Source organism: Acomys russatus, chromosome 5, assembly GCF_903995435.1.
Source record: "Acomys russatus chromosome 5, mAcoRus1.1, whole genome shotgun sequence".
Classification (NCBI taxonomy): domain Eukaryota; kingdom Metazoa; phylum Chordata; class Mammalia; order Rodentia; family Muridae; genus Acomys; species Acomys russatus.
The window spans coordinates 38,846,932-38,871,893 of NC_067141.1; the positions used below are offsets into that span (position 1 = coordinate 38,846,932).

The 24,962-nt window shown below is 43.0% G+C and overlaps 1 protein-coding gene across 4 annotated transcripts in view; it reads left to right on the plus strand.

Moving 5' to 3' along the window:
* The window catches only part of Trpm6 (transient receptor potential cation channel subfamily M member 6), a 91,551-nt gene extending 66,638 nt beyond the window's left edge, over positions 1 to 24,913 (plus strand). The window contains exons 20-27 of one of the 4 annotated variants that reach the window (XM_051146224.1): positions 478 to 606; positions 1,953 to 2,204; positions 4,676 to 4,850; positions 4,959 to 5,073; positions 6,937 to 7,130; positions 11,956 to 12,088; positions 22,146 to 23,284; positions 24,512 to 24,913. In XM_051146224.1, coding sequence (XP_051002181.1) covers positions 478 to 606; positions 1,953 to 2,204; positions 4,676 to 4,850; positions 4,959 to 5,073; positions 6,937 to 7,130; positions 11,956 to 12,088; positions 22,146 to 23,284; positions 24,512 to 24,663 — 2,289 coding nt within the window. In that variant the 3' untranslated portion in view covers positions 24,664 to 24,913. Of the gene's footprint in view, positions 1 to 477; positions 607 to 1,952; positions 2,205 to 4,675; positions 4,851 to 4,958; positions 5,074 to 6,936; positions 7,131 to 11,955; positions 12,089 to 22,145; positions 23,285 to 24,511 lie in introns of those variants that run through there. The other 3 variants (XM_051146222.1, XM_051146223.1, XM_051146225.1) reach the window with 3 other exon arrangements.
* Positions 24,914 to 24,962: the final 49 nt, after the last annotated feature.

Genomic DNA, 24,962 nt, shown 5'->3' on the forward strand with positions numbered 1-24,962 from the left:
GCAAGAGCATTACGTGCTCTTAGCTGCTGAGCCATCTCGCCATCTCCTTATTCAGAGCAACAATTTAATAATTATAAAATAACACTCCTGAGGTAATGAATGTGAGCTTACCGTGAAGATAGGCATCCAGTGACGCTGTTTATCTTGGTATACATGTGTTTCAAGCTGAAACTGGGGGGAAGTCATGAGGTCCTTTCCTGGCTTACTGCTAGCTTGTCAGTGTGCATGCCTCAGTGGTTAGTGCCAATGGGCTGACATCTCCTTCCTGGACCAGCAATCAGTGACTTTCATTCCTAGACCATAGATACCTATGCCTTCCTTGACATTAAGCAATCAATCATCAGAAGTAATTTCCAGTTGTATTTTCATGTTGCCATGTGCAAGTTCCTGTCTATGCTTCTGGGCTGTCTGCCTTTGCTTAGCATCATCCCTTATGGTCACTTGAGCTCACATGCAGGGAATGTGTGTCCCTCACAGATGGCTTATTTGGCATTCCTCATGCTGTTCACTTACACAGTGTTGGTGGAGATGCAGCCCCAACCCAGCGTGGAAGAGTGGCTTGTCATCTTTTACATCTTCACCAATGCCCTTGAGAAGGTCAGGGAGGTGAGTGCTCCTTCTAACTGTGTCTTCTGGACACCCCGGATGAGGTGTTCTTGGCTCTGGGGATGAAAATGGACTCACATCAAGTGTGTGAAGGAGAGACAATACACAGGAATGTTGCTCAGGGAAAAATTTCTGATGTCATTTCTTATCCTTACCAAATACCTTGTGTTGAACTTTGGTACTCAAGGAGCAAGAGGCAATACCCTCTACTTGTTTTTGAACTCTCCAGCTGTTGCCTTCCACAATGTGGCTTCCTTTGTGGTGTGGAGTTTTAATCATTAGCTTACCCACGTACTGTCAGTTTACCCCAAGGAGTGACACATGAATGGTCAAAGTTGCATAACACATAAGGAACACACTCTCAGTGTGTGGAAGTTCCTGGTAACTACACTTGGAGACTGAAGCTGAATATCTTTTTGGCAGAAACAGTGAAAGAAATAGTCATTTTCATTCTACTTTGCCACTGGTCAGTTAAAAGTTATCATTCTTAATGCATTGTAAATATAATCCATAGTTATGACTTTGACTGTCCTAGCTATATGTGTGTGTCTCTGTCTTGTTCCAGTGGTAATTTGGCCAAGATTCCATGCTAAGTAAGTGTTTTCTCAGAGATTATACTGTCATCTGCTAATGAGTTTTATAGAAGAGAAGCACTATCTTAATTCTACCAACTTTTTTTATGTTTTGGGAGAAACAATCATACTGTTTACATCGCTGTGTGTCTTATCATATTGCAAGGGATGTTGCTTATACCAGCGAGTTCCAACATCATGTTCTCAGTGGTTTGCTAGGAGCTCACTCAGGAGCAGCTGTAGGACCAGATCATCAGTGGACTGCTTGGTTTCTAGCTGGTATTCTTTGCTCTCAGCTCAGGAAGCAGAAGCGTAATTTGGCAGAGCCTCTGCAGTACTGAGTTCTGAAATGTCCTGGTGTTGCTCTAGGACATTTGCTTCAGATCCATGAAAGCTGGAACAAAATTCTTTCTTTTTGTCATTTCTAGGTTCTCAAGTGGTGGTTAGGGTTATTGGTAATGATTCTAGATATTAAAGTTAATTCTTCATTAATCTTAGATAATAGTCATTAAATATATACTTATAGAGTTGTTTAAACAACTCATTAGCAAGGGTCATCTGAGCCTCAGGTCCTCTTAGTATGTAAAATTTGGTAAGACTTGGCTTACTGTCTAAATGACAGGTTAATGCACTTAAAAAGATGCTATTGATGGCGTCCCTCTCCAGCTGTGGTTTTGGCCACTGAAACTAGGGGTCAAAGGCCCTGTGTGTTACAACTCTAGTCCATCCACACCCTGTACCTTTCTTTAAACTGTTCTCTCCTTCTGCCTTTAGATCTGCATTTCAGAACCAAGCAAGTTTACTCAAAAGGTGAAGATGTGGCTGAGTGAATACTGGAACCTAATGGAGACTGTGGCTATTGGCCTATTTTCCATTGGTTTTGGCCTACGGTGGGGACACCCACCTTTGCACACCATAGGAAGACTCATTTATTGCATAGACATCATATTCTGGTTCTCTCGGCTCATGGACTTCTTTGCTGTGAATCAACATGCAGGGCCGTACGTGACCATGATTGCAAAAATGGTGTGTACATTTATACATAAATGTCCCCTTCAGTGACTCCACCTTCATGTTTCAAGTCTCATACTTTAACTTTCTCTCTTGTGTTATAAGGATGTCTACGCATGTTTGTTTCTGGGTGCCCTTACCTGTGCTTGCCTGTGTAGAGGACAGAAGTCAATGTTGGGTGGCTTCCACTACTGCTTTTGCCTTAGTGGTTTTTCCATTGCTGTGAACAAGCACCGTGACCAAAGCAATTTATAAAGGAAAGAATTTACTTGGGGCCTCGTGGTTCCAGGGAGTTAGAGTCCATGACCATCTTGGTAGGGAGCATGGCAACAGGTGGGCAGGCATGGTGCTGGAACAGTGGATGGGAGCTTGCATCTGAGCCACAAGCACCAGGCAGACAGAGAGCTAACTGAGAAGGGTGTGGCCCTTTGAAAGGTCAAAGCCCACCCACAGCAACACACTCTGTCCAACAAAGCCACACTGCCTAATCCTTCCAAAACAGTTCCACCAACTGAGACCAATATTCAAATATATGAGCCCTATGGGGGCTATTCTTATTCAAGCCCCCATGGCTCTCTACCTTCTGTTTGGAAACAGAGGCTTCTTATTGAACTTGAAGCTCACTTTTATCTAGACTGGCTGGCCAGTGAGATCCCAGGGCCACCTGTCTCCCCGTACCATGTCTGCCTTGTACATTCATTCTGGGAATCTAATTCAGCTCCAATAGGCACGTTAATACTGAGCCATCTCCACTAGTTAAAGTTTGAAATTGTTTCTAGAAGCATATTCATTTTTGGCTAATCATAAATGTGTATATAAAATGGGCAGGGTAGCTAATAGGAACACTTAGTTTAGTCTTTTGTGAGGGCTGGCCATGTGGGATTGAGTCATATTGTGTTTTGATTTGTATAAGGCCACCACCAAGAATGTACTCTCTGAAAGCACTAATTTGTTCTTTTACCACTCACTCTTACTCTTAAGAAGACCTCACTATGCACCACATACTATACTAGATATTTTGCATATATTAACTCATATACTGTTTGCAGCAACTTTATGAAATAAGTAGTGTCTACTTTTTACATACCGGGAAATGGAAGTTATAAAGTAAATCACTCATGAGCATATGTGGGGAATCTAGGCTTCCACAGTGGGTGGATTAGCTCTGATCTGTCCTCTGATCTTGCTGAACATTGTGCCAACTCTTGCCATCTGGAATTTTGAAAGTACCCAAAGATCTACCCTCTTGAAATAACATCAAGATTATCTTGGCGTTTATTTCTAGCAAACAATGAAAGTTAGTGTTCTGGAGGGACAGGGGTAGTCCAGAAATAAATAAAGACAGAGGGAGAAAGACCTGAAGAGCCTCAAGATGGACCTTATTGCTTCTGCTTCTATCTCTTTCTCATGGCAGGACTGGGATTTGAAACTAGGGCCTCATGCATAAGAGACAAGCACTTTATGGCTGAGCCCCAGGCCATCCCTTAGCTTTTCTATTTTCTTGCTCCTTTTCTTTTAGACAAAAAGTGCATCCTCTGAGTTTGTTAATGTCCCGTTTGTTAGAAGATCTATGTGGATAATTTGTATGTCGCAGTGATTGGCGCAAGCCACTTCCCCCTGACGCCAGGTTTGATAGGTTCTTTGAGTGCTGACTCCAAGATGAAGAACTTCTCCCGGGTGTGGCTTAGCCATGCCACTTAGTCATTTGCAGGGGCTTCTATGGCAGCAACAAGAGTTATAGTTAAAGTCCAGCTCAGGAAAAGTCACTGCTATCACTCTTCAGCCCATTGGATACTTGGATCTTGTAGTCCTCACTTCATAAGATAAAAAAATGTGGAGAAAGGGGACATGTTGGTGACTTCTGAGTCTGCACAGTGAGCAAGTAGGTGGAGCTGATGTATTTTAGAATACGGAAGGAAACCAGTGTAATCAATCCCGAAGACACTAAGTGGCTCTGGGAGGTAAATCTGGGAACAAACAATCATTGGAATAATTTGTTCTAACCAAATCTTTGCTTTAATTGGTCAAAAGTTGGGTTAGCCAGTCAAAAGCAGCTAACATTTGATCACTGCTTACAGAAAGAATCTCTATTTCTACTTTCTGCACATCATGTGGCTCCATCAATGCCACTGACCTAAAGCACGTACTCTGAAGAACAGCAGTTTTCAATGCACAGGGGTCGCTTATCGCTACTTACATTATGATTCATAACAGTAGCAAGATTACGGTTATGAAGTAGCAACGAAATAATTTTATAGTTGGCGGTTACCATAACATGAGGAACTGTATAAAGGGTCACAGCTTCAGGAAGATTGAGAGCCACTGGTGTGGAGAAAAGAAAATAATGTAGCCAGAGAGAACTCAGCTGTTTTGGATGGAGGCATTTTAACCACTGACTAGAGTATCTAGCTGTTCACCTGTGTGGTGGCGATGACCGCTAGGGCTGACTTTGTGGTAAATTCTGGTTGTGCTGTGCTGTTTTGCAGGCAGCAAACATGTTCTACATTGTGATCATCATGGCTATTGTCCTGCTGAGCTTCGGCGTGGCGCGCAAAGCCATCCTCTCACCAAAGGAGCCCCCTTCATGGCGCCTGGCGCGGGACATTGTGTTCGAGCCGTATTGGATGATGTACGGAGAGGTCTACGCTTCCGAGATAGATGGTACATATGGAGCTTTGCCCTCATGCAGAAACAACCCCTGTAGATGCCCAGAGTAAAAACGAATCTGAGACGTGTTCACAAGAATCCTTTCAATGTGTCTCTTTGTAGTTTGTGCAAGTGAAGCGCCTTGCCCTCCGGGTTCCTTCCTGACTCCGTTCCTGCAGGCTGTCTACCTCTTCGTGCAATACATCATCATGGTGAATCTGTTGATTGCCTGCTTCAAGTAGGTAACCTTAATTACATACGATTGTTTCATTTACCAAAACACAGCCATATTGAGTATATGACCTTTTGTTCTTATGGGTGTCCCATGTTTTATTACTGTGGCTTTAAAGCAAGGACACGGAACTATTGGTAGGAAACACATTGAAACAGCGAAGTCATAACTGAAGTACATGCGTGAGTGGAGAGCCGAGCTGATACTGTGTAATTAAGAGGTCTGCAGAGCTGACGGCTCACTAAGGGCTTGACGTGTGCTGCTCCCATGTGGGCCCTGTCGGTCTCACTTTCTTCTCTCTCACAAGTTGGTTTTTCTTCCCACTCCCCTTTTCTGACTCAATTCCTCCATTTTACAAGAAAAGGATCTTGGGCCTAGACCTTGGGACTTTTTCTTTATCTGTGCCTTTTCATGTTCTTCTTCTTATTTTATATATCTTGGAAATCTTATTTCTAGGGGCTGCTTCACTGACTTCCTGGCTTATTGTCCCAACCCTCCCAGTGGCAAACTCTTGAACCTCCCTCTTTTCCAACATAGACTTGTTCCATTTCCCCTGATTACTTATTGAAGACAGAGTTCTTTTCATTTAAGTCCCCAAAATACTCTGTGAATGTCACTACCTGCTGGTGGGCAGGCGGAGTCACCTGTGAATTGATGACATGTACTTGAGACCATCCTTGAGAGCTTGCGGAACTGCAGACTGATGACCCCCTCACCGTTTCCCATTTGATAGTGATGAGATGGAGTCCATGGGCGGGCAAGACCTCATGTGTCCAGGCAATGCTGGGATGTAGTCCACAAATGTCCATGTCCTCATGTCCTCAGGTGATGCTGACACTGTGAGCTCAGTGACCACACTCTGAGAACCAGAATTCTAAGTCGGCCCAGTGTCAATCCTCTGCTTTGAGGGCCCTGGGACACACTTCTCTCAAGGGACACACCATCCTTCTTTCAATGATAGTTGTGGCTCCTTCCTATCACTGGTCCAGTTTTGGTTGTCAATATTTTTATGGCTAAATTTGACTCAAATTCTACTCGGCCATTTTTTTTCCCTCGGAAGAAACTTAATTAAAAACATCTAAGCAGAGTTTTGCAATGGGTATTCCATTGGGCCTGCTACCTCTTGTGTGTTAAATACATAAACAGTTCAGGGCAATATCTTGAATATCTTGTTTTGAAGAACTCTACCACCTTCTTAAATTTCCACTGGGAGTTCTTCAGTATCAATGTTTATTGGCTTCTTTAAAACTGATGTAACTTAAGAGAAAATCCAGAGTGAGCACCAATAGGGGCTACTTTCACTAGAAAGTTAACGTGAATAATTCATCAGGTTCCCTTTGGAAGCTCTGTGTATTGGCTTATTTAAGGAGGAATCGATTCTCTCGTCTGTCTTCTTCATTCATATGAGTCTGTTGAGATGCTTTGGCTAGAGTGATTCTAGCAGTTCTTGCTTTTGCCCTGTGAGGGATAGGTTTATGTGTTCCATAGCACAGAGGAATATCACACTTGTTTACGTGGGAGGATGAGTTACATTCTGCAAAAGAGCTTCCTTCATGCACAGCAAAGGTGTCCCATTGACAGCACCGAGTGCAACACGGCAGTTTCTGTTCCTTGTCTAAAATGCTGCCAATTTCTAATCTCTGATATCAGTGTCTGCATTTTGTTCATTGTTCCAATGAACATATATATATATATAGTAAAAACTGCTTACTGTATTTTATTTGATGGAAGAAAAATCATAGGAGTATAACAGTTATTGGTTAACTGCTACTGCTGATCTGTTAACCAATCAGAAAGGTTGGGAGATAGAGTCTGTCACATTTCGAGGTCCCAGATTAAAATGTCGTCTCTCTCCTTTTTAACCTACAGCAACATTTACTTAGATATAAAATCCATCTCGAATAAGCTCTGGAAATACAACCGCTATCGCTACATCATGACCTACCACCAGAAGCCCTGGCTGCCCCCGCCCTTCATCCTGCTGAATCACATGTGCCTGTTCCTCCGAGGGCTGTGCTGCCGCCCAGCACCACATGACCACGAGGAAGGTGATGGAGGGCTAAGTAAGTTTCTCTGGTGGAAGAGAAGGAAGGAAGAAAATCAAGGGGCAGAGACACTGGGATTGAAGGTGGGAAGGGGATAAAAGGTGGAGATGTGGGGGCTACTAATTACAGTGTGGGCACCACGTGAGGGTGCTGAAATGGTGCTGGTGCAGACCTTCACCTTTGCCTGGGGTCTCGTGATTATTTTTGCCTTTGTTAAGTGGTTCTTGGAAACAAAGAAGCAGAAGAGCCAGTGTCTTTGGTTAAATGTGTGAAGGCTTAGACCTTCTAGAAAAACTGCTGACCTGGGAACTCCTCTGAATATCTCTTAGAGAGTAGAACTTATTGCTCTGTTGTCTAGAACAGTGATTCAAAAGGTCTGAGATGCAGGAAAACAGAGAAGCAAGCTTTGGCTAGCAGATCAACTAGAATCACAGCTCTGCTTTCCTCACCTCCTAACAAGGCATGAATATTTTTAAATTACCAGTATTATCAGTAGGCCCGGCTAGCAATCAATCAAGACACCGACACTTGTTATATTTTAAAATAGTCTTAGTTAACCTGGGATAGGGCAGATATCAATCCTCTAAACTGCCTCCCATAGTGGGGCAGGCATGGAATCCCTGTCTTAATCCCATGCCATCTGCTTCTAATAATTTCTATCAAGCTATCTTCTGTCCACAAACCCAAATACTTGCTAATGTTCTTCATCTGGGCCGGATTCTCCATCCACGCCGGCCATGTGTTTCTCCTCCATCTAACCCATGGCAGCCTTCCTCTCTTCCCTTCAGGTCTCTCTCCTTTTTCCTCGTGGCAGCCTTTCAACTTCTCAGAATTCCTCTTTCTCCTAGCCCCACCTATTTTCTGCCCTGTCCAGGTGGGATGGCTTTTTATTAAACAAAAGTTGGGTCACAGAGACAGCAAGTTGTAATTAGCATAAAAAGATATCAAACCCTCCCCCAATACATGAGGGTCCAGAAAGTATGTACCAATATGAAGTGCAGAAATATGGAAAACTGTATTCTCATTTTGTTTTATTTAAAGCAGGATGCTCATATTTTTGTTCAAGTGTGACCCTGGGTATGTTGGACTATAGCAGAGGCACATGAATTTGCTGATAACACTTCAAAGAGATATCATTTAGTATTTTTCTGTGGAGGAACACATTACAATTCTTTGCTTTTTGGGTAATTAAATAATTATGTTCTTATACGAGCAGACAACATTGTTCTTATAGTTCCCAGTGTTCCACACTTGCACTTGTCTGGAATTGGAGATAGGGTGTTTGGGGCAGTGTTCACTGGGACTGTGTGGCCTGACAGCAGATGCAGTCTTAGAATGAAGGTGGCAACAAAGCCTCATGATATGGCACAGTGAACAGTTTCACGCACACCCAAGTCATGAGTGTGGTTTTGAGTTGGATGTTGGTTGTTGTACACTCACAGCCCTTTTATTCTTGTTGGACATTTTCCCCCACCCTCACTCAGTTATGTGAACCCATGTGAGCTGTGACGCGTTGAGGAATGTGGTGCCTAGGTCACCAGCCTGCAAGCTTTGACACTCACACTCTCCCTCTCTCTCTCATCTTGACTGCATGGTGTGACCATCACAGCGGTCACAGGAGGACTCCACTTACTGTTTTCACAGTTGTATATGGTGTCTATCAAGCAATTCCGTGGTTGGCACCAGGCCTTTTTCTAGCTCATTTCTATATCTACAAGAATATTTATCCTAAATATTTAATTCAAAAATGCCTCTGAGGAGTTTGTCTCTAAGCCTGGCAATCTGAGTCCTGTCCTGGGATCCACGTGGCAGAAAGAGAGTATCTTCTGACCTCCACACATGTACTGTGGCATGCATGTGTTTATGGTCCAGCAATCAAAAGCCCCCTTTGGCTCTCCTAACTAACATGCTCAATTAAGCACCTCACCCCAACGCGGGGCTTTCCCTTTGTAGGAAGTAGAAAAAGAAAGACTGAAAAGTTTTCTCTCCAAGGTGACTTCACCTGGAACTTTAGAACATTACTATCCTGGCCTCTTTCCACTCCTTTAAAGGTAGAGTTGGCAACAAATGGGGCAGCAGTGCCACCTGGTGGGTAACTTTAAAAACTACATATTCCAAGCTGGCCTTGGGAGCTTGAGGCGGATTGGCCGCTGGTGTGCTTCCTGGCCCTGAAAAGCTTCATGCTTATAGGACCTCAGAGCTGGAAGCTGTGGGAAATGACCAGTTTTTCCTAATGCCTCAAGAATTCTTCCACACCATGTAAACACAAAACACTGTGTATTTCAGTTGTAAGCACGTTTTTGTAGCTAAACACATCTTCAATTTGAAACTAATTCCTCATTGCTCATTTAATTGGAAAATAATGAAAGTTGTCACTATTAATAAGTTATGGACTAATATTCAGTTTTCTTCTGACTTAAGTGAAGACACTTATGAAGAACTTTCCAGTTTTGCCCCCTTAGCAACATCGTGTCCTCTTGATATTTCCCAAGTATTAGAAACACACTTAAAGGTGATTTCTGATTCTCCTCACTGAGAAACATGCCAATGTATCCACCTGAACGCTAACATTTGGTGAAGGCCTGCACTGGCCTCAGCACCACAGAGTGAGATGTCCTTAATGAGTTAATTACCTCAGGGAAGAGTGCAGTGTTGACTGTCTATTGGTTGGTAGTTCTCAGAGGAGGACTTAGCCCATCTATGCTCAGCCTGACAAGGGAGGACTTTCTATCATCATCATCACCATCATCATCATCATCATCACCATCACCATCATCACCACCACCACCACCACCACCAGCAACAGCAGCACACTCTACCCTCCTGCAAATTTTCACCTGTAAATTATTTATTGTTCTTTTAGGAGCTAAAGCAATCAACAGGGAACAAAGACAGTGAAGTTCTTTCTCCAGCTGTACACAGGGAATCTTGGGTAACACAGGAAAACACTGGGCAGCAAGCTTCTGCTTGTTCATTGTGTTCATCATATTGTATGTACTGATTTTCTGGGAGCCCAGTGTGATGAGAGGATGTGTCTGTCACATAAGCTACCACTTACGCCTGGGAGAAAAGCCACCTACATCTATCACACTGCCATCACAAAATCCCTGAGGCTAGTTACTTAATAAAAGAGGTGTACAATTGACCTTTGAGTAACCAAGTTTTAGCCTTTTAAATTAAAACCGATTTTTACATATATATGAGAATTTTGGTTTTGAAGATTTGCGAGAATTAAAAAACAAAACCAAACTATGAGACCATGCCAGGCATTGTGACACACGCCTGCGATCCCAGACATGAGGATGCGGAGAAAAGAGTATCTGCAGGTTTGAGGCCAGAATGAGCTACATAGTGAGCCTGTTATTTAAAAAAAATGGCAATCAAACAAGTTTAAAACAGAAAAAAGAGAAGGAAACAAAAACTCTCAAATACCAATGATGCAGCCTAGAAATCTGAGCAAAATGAAGAAGAAGAAGAAGAAGAAAAAAAAAGGCACTACAGTGATAGTCCAGTCTATAAAGTACTTGCTATATAAGCACGCTGACCTGTGTTTGAGCCTCAGAGCCCTCATAAAATAGCTTGGTGTGCTGGTACATTCTTTTAATCCTAGCACTGGGGAGGCAGAGAAAGGCAGAAGTCTTGCCATTCAGCCTGGATGAACTGGTGTGTTCCATGTTAGTAAGAGCCCTTGACTTTAGTGACACTACCGGGTTGACCTCTGGCCTCTACCTGGATGTGCACCCATGTGCCCTCCTACGTGTTCACTTTCCCCATGAACACACAGGCTCACAAATACACATGGAGTAAGTTAGATATATCATGAGTACATAGAATGCATACATAGACAACAATGTATTTTGCCATTTAGAACCATAAAATGCACAAAAAAATATGATCACAGAATATAAGCAGTGGCACTTCTAGTCAAGAGAAATGTAAGCAGATACAAAGGCACGGTATCAAACTGCAGCTGCGCTCTGCTAACTGTAGCTGTGCTGTGACCCTTCATAGCCACCTTCTGTGGCTGCCGAATGAGCTAGAGTTCATTGGCTTTAAAACACTCTGTGATCTCATCATTGTGTGAGCCTCCCGATGTTGGGCATAAAAGAATGTACCACTACACCAAGTCATTTTATGTGGGCTCTGGAAATCAAACTGTAGTGTTCATGATTGCATGACAAGTGCATTGTAGACTAAACTATCACTCCAGCCCCTTTTTCTTAAATTTAAAAAGTTAAAAGGTGATTTCTCACAATTTCTTCACATATAATACATGTATCATGCAAAGACATCTTGATCCTGTATGTTATTGCTACAGTGTCTGGCCAGTGTTGATTTTTGAGTGGTCAAATTTAATATGCAGATTTTTGACAGTCGGTACGTCAGTGCCTGCAGTTCTGTCGTTCAAGGGTCTAGTCCATTTGGAGGTTGGGATTCCAAGATTGCAGTTTCTGGTGAGCCTCTGGCAGTGGCTTCCTGGTCACACCACAACATGGTGGACAGGTTCCTGTTGTGCCAATAAATGAGGTAGGGGAGTGGGGAGATGAGGTAGGGGAGTGGGGAAATGAGGTAGGGAAGGAGAGAGAGGAGAATGGAGAGCACTGCATAGAGAAATGGGAAGCAAGAAAGCAGGAGAGCTAAGAGGGGCTAGCTTGAGGTGGGCAGTCCATTAATCCATTCCTCAGGGTTTAGCCGTCACCCAAGATCCCACCATGTAGGCCTCCCTGGTGAACCAAGCCTCCAGCGCAGGTACCACAGGGGACACCACCCACACTGCTGAGTGGCACACTCTGTACCAGCCTCCCAAGAGCGGCTTTTAGGTGTGTCGTGCTTATTTCCACAGAGCTCTACCTCACAAAGGATGACCTGAAAAAGCTTCATGATTTTGAGGAGCAGTGTGTAGAAAAATATTTCCATGAGAAGGCGGAAGGTCTGAATCGTAGTTTTGAGGAACAAATCAGAGTGACATCGGAAAGGTAAAGTATATCTCTTTAATTCCCCAAACTGCTACCAAATCACGATTGTCCTAGAATGTCTAAAAGAATAGAAGGGCCCGCTTCCAAAGCCCAGAGGTTTGAGTTCTGGACAATTTGATGCTTGTATTGCCAAATGACTATGTAATCAGTATCCATTTGTTGGGTACTACTGGGCTCTATATAGTCTCCCATTCACAGACAAGATTTCCTGTGCGATGGTGTTACATCCAGTGTTTGCATGTGGAGGGGTTAGGAGGAATGAAGGAGCAGGAAACACAAGATAATCAATGATGTAGACTGAGGAAATATAGACGTTAATGTTGGTTGGATAAAAAAAAAAGCTATGAAGAACTGGATGTAATTGTGCATGTATTTAATCCCAGCATAGAGGAGGCAGAGGAAGGCAGGTCTTTCTGAGTTTGGGTCTAGCCTGGTCTAAAGAATGAGTTCCAGGACAAGCATGACTACAAAATGATACCCCGTCATGGAAACAAAAACCCAATATGATAAAATAAGAAACTCTGAAGAACATGAAGTAGTTTAATGAAAAAGAAAAGATGGAGAAGAAGGAATTTGCAGTGTGTGGTTTGGGCTGTTCTGCTTCACATAGCTTGGTCCAGGAAGGTTGCTGTGAGAAGATTGAAGAGGAGAGACCTCGAGGAGATGAGGGAGGTAGGCAGCAGGGCCACATCCTGGAGTGATGCTCTCACACAATTGACATCCACAGTCACTGCGGGATAGAACATGGGCAGTGACCAAGCTTATAGGAGTAGAGCCTTGAGTGCTCAGGAGCCTAAGGTAAAGCTATGGCTCAGGGGGCTTGTGGTTCCTGAACTTCCTGGAAGGGGGCGCTGTAGGATGACCATTCAGAGGTTTGAGCGTAAAGGATGGATGTGTTGGGGAAAGGGAATCTATTAGGAAACCCAGTGGGTGTGTTACTATGATAATTGTACATGTTCAGGATTGTGTTAAAAGTGTGCAAGTGTGCACACGATTTTATGGACTTTTAAAAACAGAATTGTTCTTGCGAGTAGAAGCAAATTGACACGAATTAAATATATCCCTTTACTTTTGAATATACATGAGGCTGACTATAGAACGTTTAATCTAATTGTATGTTTTTTGATGCCCCCAAATCTGATAGATAGACATGAATTCGTAAAGACAACTTCACCTGAAATAGACTTACAATAGGAACTTTCTTACAGTAGGCATGCCATATTTATGTAATTCTGTACTTTTCTGTTGATATTATACTTGTGTAAATATATGTTTATGTAGCTGGTTGAACTTCAGATCAAATTCAGTATTGAGAAAATGTTCAAAATCAAATGATGATTGTGGACACATAAACCTGTAATTTATCTCAGTAATCTCTTTAGACTATTGCCATTTCATCTTTCTCTCTTTCATATCCTGTCTCTGGACAGCTGTGCTTACCCAGCACTGTGGGGCTGCTGGGTTCAGGCCTTTGTGTGGTGCGTATGCTCCTCTTTGGACCTGGCAGAGGGTTGTAATCAGAAGCCAAGGCGATACTGAGTGAGGACTCGGTGCCATGAATCATAGCAAGTACATCGGTGGTGATGGTTCCAAGTCCTTCAGTCCTCTCACTCTCATGCATCATCTTTCTCTTGGACTTGAGGACCCAAGAACCAAGGACTTAGAAAGAAGTGACCATCAGCAGTGATGGTCATAATATGTTCAGTCTCTTAACCCTCATGTGACACCTCATTTCTCTTAGACCTGAGGGAAGGTTAGACAGTAAGTGGTTCTTGACTCCTGAAAAATATGGATACTCCTAAGGGGGTTTGAACTTGGCTCTGATTTTCTAGTAGAATGTCTTCCAATGGTCATGGTTTCTTATTACAATGATCCTCAGTGGTAATGGTAAGGATTTTACATCACCATCGTTGTTGAGGCCATTTTGGGGAAACTCATAAATGAGCGGTGCTAGGGATGCAACTGAGCAATGTTTTTAAGAGGCACCGTAAGGAGATCTTAGAAGCCACTGCGCATTTGCCTACCTCCAAAGAAGGCATTCTCTACCTTCTAGAATGAAACGACTTTGAGGTGTGGATGGAGGATGAGCACTAAGGTGTGTAACATATTGAGCAGGAGCGCGTGCTTCGGCTGTCACTCAGCAGCGCTTGCCAAATGTCCTTTCTCTTTGCCCTGTGGAGCAAGGTGCTCACGGTTTCCTTTTCCTTTCAGCACACGGGCTGCACTGTGTTGGGGTAATGCCATGCTTCCTATGATTGGTAGAAGTTCCAGCACAAAGTGTTCTGTGACCCCACTGTGCATCTTTAATGTCAGCCAGTTCATGTCTGGCTAAGGCTGTGCTGACCAGCATCTGTGAGCAGCTCTGGTACCTTGTCCTTCATGCAGGATTCCCTAGGCAAACCTGCTTTGATCCCAAAGGACTTGCTGAGGGGAATAACTGGCTGTGGTTATGGGGAACGGAAGTCATACCTACCTTGCAGAGCTGTGGTGTGGTGAAAGAAGACAGCGCAAGTAGAACTTTCACGTGATGCGTTGCTCATAGTCACCACTCCATGGATGGGACTGTCAGGCTGATTATAATTATGTTTCTTATTATCTCATTTCAAAGAATCTTGGCTAATGGGCCACAAGTAAAACAGTCTCAATGCCCGGCTTTCCTCCACTCAGACCATGCACAGAGGAAATGCAATAGTCAGGATTTGTTTTATGTGTCAGAATGAGTCGCTCCATTGAATTAATGCAGCCAGTGGTCTAGGAATATAATTAAAATATGCTTCACAGGACACTGCGTTTTAGAAAATGAGTGCCTGTAAAAAGCAAGAGGGCCCATTTCAGGCGACCAGGTTATTCGTCTAACAGGTTTCTATTGTAGCATGCCACCTGTTGCTGTGAATAGTGGCTGGATTCTATTGTATCCATTCGATGTGTCTGCAGCTAATGGAACTTAATGAGTCTCCATTACAGCTGCTCAGACCGTACTGTTTTTGAATTAGATGAAACAGGGCCCTGGATGGAGACGTTCCAATTAAGCATATTTGGAAGGAAATACACACATACTTTGGGCTCTTTCCCACATTGTCCTTGCCAGTTCCAGCTTCGTAGGTTTCAGAAGGTCAGCACGCATGCTTTAAGCCACTGGTGAGTTACGGAAGTTGGATTTTATATAAAATTAGCCAGAAAAGGCTCTGCCCATATAGAGTACAATGAAAATGAAAAAACACTACCTTTTTTGTTTGTTAAGTTCCTATCCACCACAGTCTCAGAAAGAAGGGGTGGGAGATCGTGTGGTTTAGGTATGTTCTAGAGGCAAGAACTTGAGCACTGCTTTGGGAGGTACATGCTAAAACTGAGTGCTCTTCTCGAAGTTGAGCGAACTTTTTTCTCTCAGCCCCTAGGAAAAATGGGAGTATTTTTCAAGACTGCTGATGAGCACATCAGCTATGAAATCGCTGGTTAACTTTCCTCCTTTGCTGTTTTTCAGCTTAATCCCATTGGCAAAGATTTTCATTTTATGTACACAATTGCCTTGTCTGCATGTATGTGTGTACAGCTCATGTGTGCCTAGTGTCCAAGGAGGTCAGAAGAGGGTGATGGATCACCCAGAACTGGAGTCACAGAGAGACGTGAGCTGCTATGTGGGGGCTGGGACTTGAACCTGGGTCCTCTCTGGAAGAACAGGCAGTTCCCTCAAGCATGAAGCTCTTTCTCCAGCTTCCCTGAGAGTATTTTTTTATCTAATATTTTAGTTTTTATTTTTTAACTTAAAACAATCATATGCAAAGAATTAAGATGTGTAAGACAGAACATAGAAACCCACAACTTTCTACCACCAGCAGAAATAGACAAAGAAAATAACCAATAATGTAATTACTTTTAATGATCACATATAATTCTATCTCCTCTTATAAGGAATATTTGTCATTTTAACACAATGACACTACAGCTTCCTAATATGTTATAAATAGTTAAAAAATGTTATAATGTAGAGGAAATCATTATCATCTCACTTTTATTTATTACCTAATGAGCCATTTTTCCTTATTTTTTGTATTTTTGTATTTGGGGAATTATCTTCTCAGGCCATTTGGGATCTTCTTTTTATTCCTTAGCGATTTACAAAAGCTTTTTTGTTTATTAGGGGATATAAATGTCAGAATATAAATTTCCCAATTTTTACTGACAGAAGAGTTTATTGGGGCTTATGGTTTCAGAAGGAAACGTCATGCACAATCATGGCAGGGAGCATGGTAGCAGGCAGGCAGGCATTAGAGAGGTAGCTGAGGACCTGCATCCTTATCCACAAGAAGGACACACACACACACACACAACACCCACACAACACAGCGAGAGAGAGAGAGGAGAGAGAGCGAGAGAGAGAGAGAGGGGGAGGGAGAGGAGGAGCGGAGAGAGAGAGAGAGAGAGAGAGAGAGAGAGAGAGAGATGGATGACATGGCTTTTGAAATCTCCTTGAACGCCCATCTTTAAATCCCTCCCCCAAACAATTCTACCAGCTAGAGAGCAAGTATTAACAGATATGAACCTATGAGAGTTATTCTTAATTCAACCACCACCACATTGTACTCTCTGGTCCCCACAAGCTTGTAGCCGTATTCTAATGCAACATGAATTCAGTCGAACTCCTAAAGTTTCCAAAAATTTTCACAGTCTGAACACAGTTTAAAAGTCCAAAGCTTCTTCTGAGATTCAAGGCAATCTCTTAACTGTAACCCCCAGTAAAGCGAATAAACAAATCATATACTTCCAACATACAGTGACATGGAAGATCTGTTCCCATTCAAAAGGGAGGTGGGGCGGAATGAGCCTAGGGAAGAAATACTGAACCAAAGCAACATCCAACTTCAGCGAGACAAACTCCAAATCCTCTAATTCCATGTCTGATGTCAGAGTTTGGATGGCTGTTCTCTTCCAGCTTTGCTGACTCTCTTGGGCTGGATCCTTTCCCTGGCTGCAGATCTCCTTGGTGAATATCCCGTAGCTCTGGCATCTCCAGCCTCTAGAGGTCTCCAACACAATCCAGGCTTCTCTTTCATAGTTACAGGCAATGACCTCTCTGGACATCCCCTGTACATGGCTGACCTCAGTGGCATTGCTTCATTGTGGAAGAAGATTCTATGGCCCCTTTACTTGGGTGTACTTCATGACTCTAAAGCCAGGACCATGTGACCTAGTCTGATAAGTTTTGTTGCCACTTCCAATGGAACCTGTCTTTCTCCTTGAATTATATTTTCATGAGTTTTGATTTGTTGATCTTTTTCTTTACAAAGTTTCCTTTCTCTATGTTGAAAGCTTATCTGGGTGGGGTTTCCACTCTCTTTACTACTGTCTCCATCAGGTCTCGCATCTCTCAGCATAACCCATGGCTCCAACTTTAAATTTCCTGGTGCTCTTTTTTTATCCTTAAACTATATATTTTCTATTTTATTTTATTTTTTTGCCTCAGCTTCTCTTTTTCATTATAGAGCTGCATAAACGTGGATTACTAACAACCACACAACAGAGTATATATTAGGCTGTCTTGAAATCTCTGCCAAATAAATTAATACAAAACTCTTCAATTTAGCCTCTGGCAGATTTTTAGGAAAAGGATAAAAAGCAGCCATGTTTTTTTGTCAAAACATCACAAAAAATGGTCTCTAGCTTAAGTTGCTAATATTGCTAGTCCATGAACTTCTTGCTGTGGCATACATAGTTCACATTGCTCTTAGCATTACAGTCTACCAAGCTCCTACTAGGATGGTCACTTAAGCCCTGCTGCTTACAGCTTGCGCCTGCTTTTCTAGTCCAAAATCTCAGTCTTCCACATTCTTCTACACCCCAACATGGTCAGGCCTGTCATAGCAACATCCCACTCACTGGGACCAATTTCTATCTTAATTATTTTGTATTCTTGTTACAAGATGTAATGACCAAAGCAACTTATAGAAGAAAGAATTTATTGTGGGCTTAAGGTTTCAGAGGGTTAGACTACATGACCATCACGGTGGGGAGCATGGCAGCAGGCAGCCTGGCAAGCATGGCACTAGCTAAGACGATGGACACTGAGTAGGTAGATACCTGGGATTCCCAGAGTATGACACCAGAATACGCTTGTTAGAGGTTATAAAGGCAAAAACCACAAAGCTTCATACTTACCGTCTTTATCTAACGAGAGACAAGCTATATCCTGATGTACTTCCTGCCTAAGTGTGACCAAGCACTTCCTGTGCAGTTGGGGCAAACAAGCTTGTTTGCAGAAGCAAAAACACGTGGTTGGTAATCTTACATGTACAACAGCCCCCAGCATTCCAGGAAGTTATCTGTTTTTAGACAAGTGAGGCTTACAGGTTAGAGGAATTTTTTGTTTTATAGATCTTTTAAGCTCAACAATTTAAACGTAAAAGTTAACTTTATCCTTCACTTCCCGCCTTGCACTATATCCTGAGTCAAAACCATGACTCCGGTGGATACCTGTTCTCTATCTGGAGATGTGTGGAGTAGACAGATGTGTTTTAGCCCAATGAGAAGCACCTTTGAGATAACCAAAGGAAGTTCAGAATCTTGAACGTGTGCCTGTGATGTAGCCAATGCTTTACTAGCTTACCAGAACTCCCGTGATCAGTGTGAAAACTCAGGATGTTTGAAACCTTAGTACAACAACAGCATAGGGAGGGAACGAAAGCTGAAACAGGTCTCGGGTTTCACATGTCTTAAATCGCTTCCTGGGCCAGGCATGGTGGCACATGCCTTTAACTCCAGCACTAAGAAGGAAAAGGCAGGTAGATCTGTACAAGTTTGAGGCCGATCTGATATACACAGTGAGTCCAGGACAGCCACGGCTCTCTTACCCAGAGAAACCCTGTCTTGAAAAACGAAAACCAAAACTGAACCAAACCTAACCAAACCAAAAAAATTACTTCCTTAGACTTGCATAATTTGCACTTATACATCTTTTTTTTTGTGATCTCCACCTTATGTTTTTTAAAAATTAATTTATTCAGATTTCAACTAAATAGTTCTCCCATCACTTGTATCCTTCTGTTCCTCCTACCCTCCCACCCCGACCCTATTACCCTCCCTTAGGTCCATGTCCGAGAAGGACTGCTTTATGGTCGCAGGCTAACAAGTCTCATCTTGGTAGTCTGCCTATTCTTTGAGTGCTACCAGGGCTCCCCACAAAGGGGAAGTCGTCAAATGTGGGGCACCAGAGCTCATGTCAGAGTCAGTCCCTGGTCTCCATATAACTGTGGAGGATGTTCTGTCCATTGACTAGATCAGAGTAAGGGTTCAGTGTTTACTACTTGTATTGTCCTTGGTTAGTGCAATAGTTTGAGCAGACACCCCTGGGCCCTGATCCACCCATTACGATATTCTTCTTGTAGGTTTCTAAGATCCTCTGGGTCCTTGTATTTCCCCATCTCCTAGATTTCTCTTACCTAGAGTCCCAGTAGGATGTCCTTACATCTGTACCAATATCTTGGTAAGTGAAGACATTCATGGGGCATGCCTTTTGGGCTAGTGTCCAGTTATAAGTGAGTAAATACCATGTGAGTCTTTCTGTTTCTGGGTTAACTCATTCAGTGTGATTGTTTCTAATTTCCTCCATTTGTCCACAAATTTCTGGATTTCCTTGTTTTTTATAGCTGAGTAGTATTCTATAGTGTAAATGTACCACAATTTTTTTATTATCAATTCTTCCACTGAGGGACATTTAGGCTGTTTCTAGATTCTGGCTATTATGAATAAGGCTGCTATGAACATGGCTGAGCATATGTCCCTGTTGTGTGGTGGAGCATTTTCTGGGTATATTCCAAGGAGTGGAGTATATTCCAAGGAGTGGAATAGCTGTGTCTTGAGGAAGCCCTATTCCCAGTTTTCTGAGAAAGTTCCAGATAGATTTCCAAAGTGGTTGCATCAGTTTGCATTCCCACCAACAACGAAGTAGCATTTTTTTTTCTCCACATCCTCGCCAGCATGTGGTGTCACTTGAATTTTTGATCTTAGCTATTCTGATGGGTGTAAGATGGAATCTCAGAGTTGTTTTGATTTGCATTTCTCTGATGACTAATGAGGTCGAGCATTTCTTTAAGTGTTTCTCAGCCATTCGATATTCCTCTGTTGAGAATTCTCTGTTTAGTTCCAAGCCCCATTTCTCAATTGGGTTATTTGGTTTGGTGGTGTTTAATTTCTTGAGTTCTTTATATATTTTAGAAATTAGATCTTTGTCAGATGTAGGGTTGTTGAAGATCTTTTCCCAATCTGTAGGCTGTCGCTTTGTTCTGTTGACAGTGTCTCCTGCCTTACAGAAGCGTCTCAGCCTCACCATGTACAAAACTCAAGCCCAAATGGATTAAAGACCTCCACATAAAACCAAAGATATTATGTTGGTTAGAGGAAAAAGTGGGGAAGAGCCTGGAACACATTGGCACAGGAGATAACTTTCTGAACAGAACACCAACAGCCCAGGCCTTAAGGACTTAATACATCTTAAACCATTTTTTTTTTGACTACATCAAACTGACAATTAAAACCATCACAGCTATCTATACATAGATAACTGCATTAGTTTCTTAGGGTTACTATAGGAAACCTAGCCCAAACTCAACGTTTTATGTTAGCAAAAAATGATTGTGTCATGTTTCTGGAAACAAGGTATCCAAAATCAAGGTGTCACAGGACTATACTCTACCTGATGTCTCTAGGAAAAGTCATTCCTTGTCTTGCTAACTTCTGGTGGATTCCAGGCCACTGTAGTTCTTTGCTTTTTGTTGAACCAAGGCTATCTTCTCTCAGTGTGTCTTCATATCTTCTTTCATTTTTGAATCTTTATGGGTTGTCTTTAATATATAATATGTATTTTTAATTTTTTGAGGTTATAATACAATTACATATTTCCCCCTTTCCTCCCTTCAACTACTTCCATGTATGTATCACTCATCCCTCCCCCCTGTCTCTCTGCCAAATGTGTGGCCTTTTTTTAACTTAACGGACATGATAACATGGAAAAAGGAAAGCTCAGGGCGCTTTGGACCTTAGACAAAGGATTGTCTGCCCAGTAGAAGCTATTCCAGTGTTTGTCATTAAAATGAATGAATGCATTAGCAAATAGCAATGGGCCGACCCATCAGATAACTGCAGTGGTAATCTGCTGGCAGCTGGATTGCTGGTCCTGAGGCATTAGAAAGACATATGGACTAGAAATATAGATTTATAATTTCCTCTCCTTGATGTGGTAGTGATAAGATGGGAGAAGTTGAGCTCACCTAGCATTAGGATATGTACTGTATTAGAGAAAAACATAGGAAGCAGGCTTAGCTTCTGGCAGCAGTGACTTTGCTGAGAAGAGATCAAGAACATAATGAGTGAGTTAACCCAGAAGCAGAAAGAGTCAAATGGTATATACTCACTTATATCTGCATACTAGCCCAAGGGGCATGTCCCACGAAAGTCCTCACTTACCAGGAACTGGGACAAAGGAGAGGACAGCCTATTGGGACTCTAGATGAGAGAGGAATGGAAGAATAGCAAAGTAGAAGGATCCAGAGGGTCCTAGAAACCTACAAGAAGAACATTATGATAGACAGATTTGGGCCTAGGGGTCCTGCTCAAACTATGGCACCAGCCAAGGACAACACAGGCAGTAAACTTCAAACTCCTACCCAGATCTAACCAATGGACAGGACATTCTCCACACTTGAGTGGAGAGGGGGGTATGACTTTCGCACATACTCTGGTGCCTCATATTTGACCACGTCCCCTGGATGGGGAGACCTGGTGGCACTCAGAGGAAGGATAACAGGCTACCAAGAAGAGACTTGATACCCTATGAGCATATAAAGGGGGAGGAAGTCCCCCCCAGTCACAGTCATAGGAGAGGGGAGTAAGGAGAAAATGGGAGGGAGGGAGGAATGGGGGGATACAAGGGATGGGATAACCATTGAGATGTAACAAGAATAAATTAATGAAATAAAAAAAAAAAAAAAAAAGAAAGGAAAAAAAAAAGGAACAATTCCCACCAGATTAATGTGTTTATTGATTTTCTTCCTATCTTTACCATTAGGGTTTCAGAGATGTTCTTCCAACTGAAAGAAATGAATGAAAAAGTGTCTTTTATAAAGGACTCTCTACTATCCTTGGACAGCCAGGTGGGACACCTACAGGACCTCTCTGCCTTGACTGTTGACACCCTAAAGGTCCTTTCTGCTGTTGACACCTTGCAAGAAGATGAGATTTTTTTGGCCAGCCGAAAGCACTCTACTTGTAGAAAACGTCCCCACAGCTGGACCAATTTCATCTGTGCAGATGTTCTAAGCAGCACGGGGCGGTGTGGAGAGAAGGAATTTCAGTACTATAGCATGCCCCCTTCTTTGCTTCGGAGTCTTGCTAGAAGCCAGCTTCCCTCAAGAGTGCACAGAGGTGCTCTCGTAGAGGTGACACACAGCAAGAGAGAGGCGTCATGTGTAAGAGAAGACCAAGAGGAACAAGAAATGGGATCGAGGACAGTTGCATCTGGGGCATCCCATGTCAGACAGGCACACTCTAAGTATGGCCAGTTTCTCCTGGTCCCATCTTCTGGAAAGCAAGTTCCTTTGTCTTTACGAAACCCCTTACCTCTTTTCAGATCACCTGAGGAGGCAGACATAGATGATCTGACACTGGAACATATACACCACAGTGATATCACCATCCATCTGCCTGGGCCGACCCCTGCGGCCGCCCACCAGGCACTGGTAACAGAACAACATGAGGCAGTCACGCAGGTGTCAGACGAACCTGACAAGAGAGAACAAGATCCAGTCACGGTCACTGGCATACCAGCTCCTGTGACAATGACCTCTCTTCCTTCCCGAGCCATCAGCGTGCAAGAGGAAGGTGGATATGTGAACTGGGCATTTTCAGAAAGTGACGAAACAAGTGTGTTTAGTTTAGAAAAAAAGTGGAAAACTTGCTTGCCCTCCACTTGTAGCAGTGACTCTGTTCCAGGTGGGGACTGCTCTCTGCAGACTGGAGGCAGGTCTGAACTGGACAGCTCAAGAAGACTGGCCCAGGGTAGTGAGTGCTCTGTGGTGTCAGCACCATGGACCCAGACAAGAAGAACCTTTTGGGTCAATCCTCTCTGCAGAGACAAACCTCTCATTAAAAGTCATAGCTTTAGATTCCACAAGGAGGAGAAACTGAAGAAGAGCTGGAAGAACAGCAGTAAGGAGCAAATGTTTTAAATTTATCTTTGTTTTTCCTAACCATACGATTTCTCATTTTTTTCTTTTTAAAAACCTTTATACAATATATTTTGATCACCTTCTCTTCCCCAACTCCTCACAGATCTTCCCCCACTCCCACAACTCCATGTTCTTTTTCTTTCTTAAAAAAAAAAAAACAAACAAACAAACAGCCAGGTGGTGGTTGCACATGCCTTTAGTCCCAGCCCTCTTGAGGGAGAGGCTGATAGATGTCTGAGTTCGAGGATAGTCCAGGGCAGCCAGAACTTTGTTACACTGAGAAACCTTGCCTTGAAAAACAAACAGACAATCAAACACCAAAACCCAAAACAAACAAACAATCCACAAACCAACCAACCATCCAAAACAACCAACCAACCAACAAACAAAACCAAGCCCGAACAAAGTAAAAAGCATAAAAAAAAAAAAAAAGAAAAAAAAAATCATAGAGTTGGTTTGTATTGGCAGCGATTCCTGGGTGTGGGGCCTGTCTGGCCTGGGATGTGATTGATTTGGCCAGTGTTACTTCATTGGAGACAAGCATTTCCCCTTCTCTCTCAGCTTCTACTATTTGTACACAGCTGCTTGGTTAGGGGAGGAAATGAGTGTCTACTTCCCCTTTTCTTTCCTGCAATTCTTGTGTTACATGAACTTGTGCAGGTCCTGCACACGCTGTCACAGTCCCTGTCATGTCATATATGCATTCATGTCTAGAAAACAGTTTCCTTGGTGTCACCCACCATCTCTATTAACAGTCTTTCTCTCTCTCTCTTAAGATTTATTTATTATTATGCATACAGTGCTGTCTGCATGTACACCTGCAAGCCAGAAGAGGGCATCAGATCACAGTATAGATGGTTGTGAGTCACCATGTGGTTGCTGGGAATTGAACTCATGACCTCTGGAACAGCAGTCAATGCTCTTAACCGCTGAGCCATCTCTCCAGCCCTTAACAATCTCTCTTGTCACCCTCTTTTTCTGCACTGATCCCTGAGCTGTGAGGGCAGGGGCGTAATAAAGATATCCATTGCCGGCTGAGTGAGGGAGCACTTTTAAAAGTGTGCTCAGTGGCACTACTACTGCAGTGACAACGTCTGTGACTACTAAGGGTAGCATCGCTCTTCTCATTCTCTCAGTGCCCTCTGTAAAACAAACTTGTCTCTTCAAACTACCTTCAGCATCCTTGTGCATACCATGTTCCCTCTAGGCCATTCAAAATCCTCAGAGACAAGTTCAACATGGATCAGAGCAAAACTGCTAAGCAAGAACAGGAGCCTGTCAAAGAAAAGGACGAAGACCCAGGGACTCCGGGTGCCCGTAAGTATTCCCTCTTTTGTACTTTCAGGTTTGAGCAGCTGAGTCAGCAGCCTTTCCCCTGGTTCCTTTTGAGTACACCCAAGAACATTGTTCCAGGAAGAGCGAAGACACACATTTTGACTTGTTTATCTGTTCATAACCTGAAAACCATTAGGGTTGTTTCCAGATAGGGCTAGTCCAAGAAAACCTGAGTGAGCATTTGTGAACAAGTCTTTCTAGGGACATTTGTTATCATTTCCCTTTGGCGAGTACTTGGAAGAGGTTGAGGAGTGCCAGCGTCCTGTGGTATGTACTTGTCAAAGATGCCACCGTGTGGATTAGGAGGATGCCATCTGATCTGC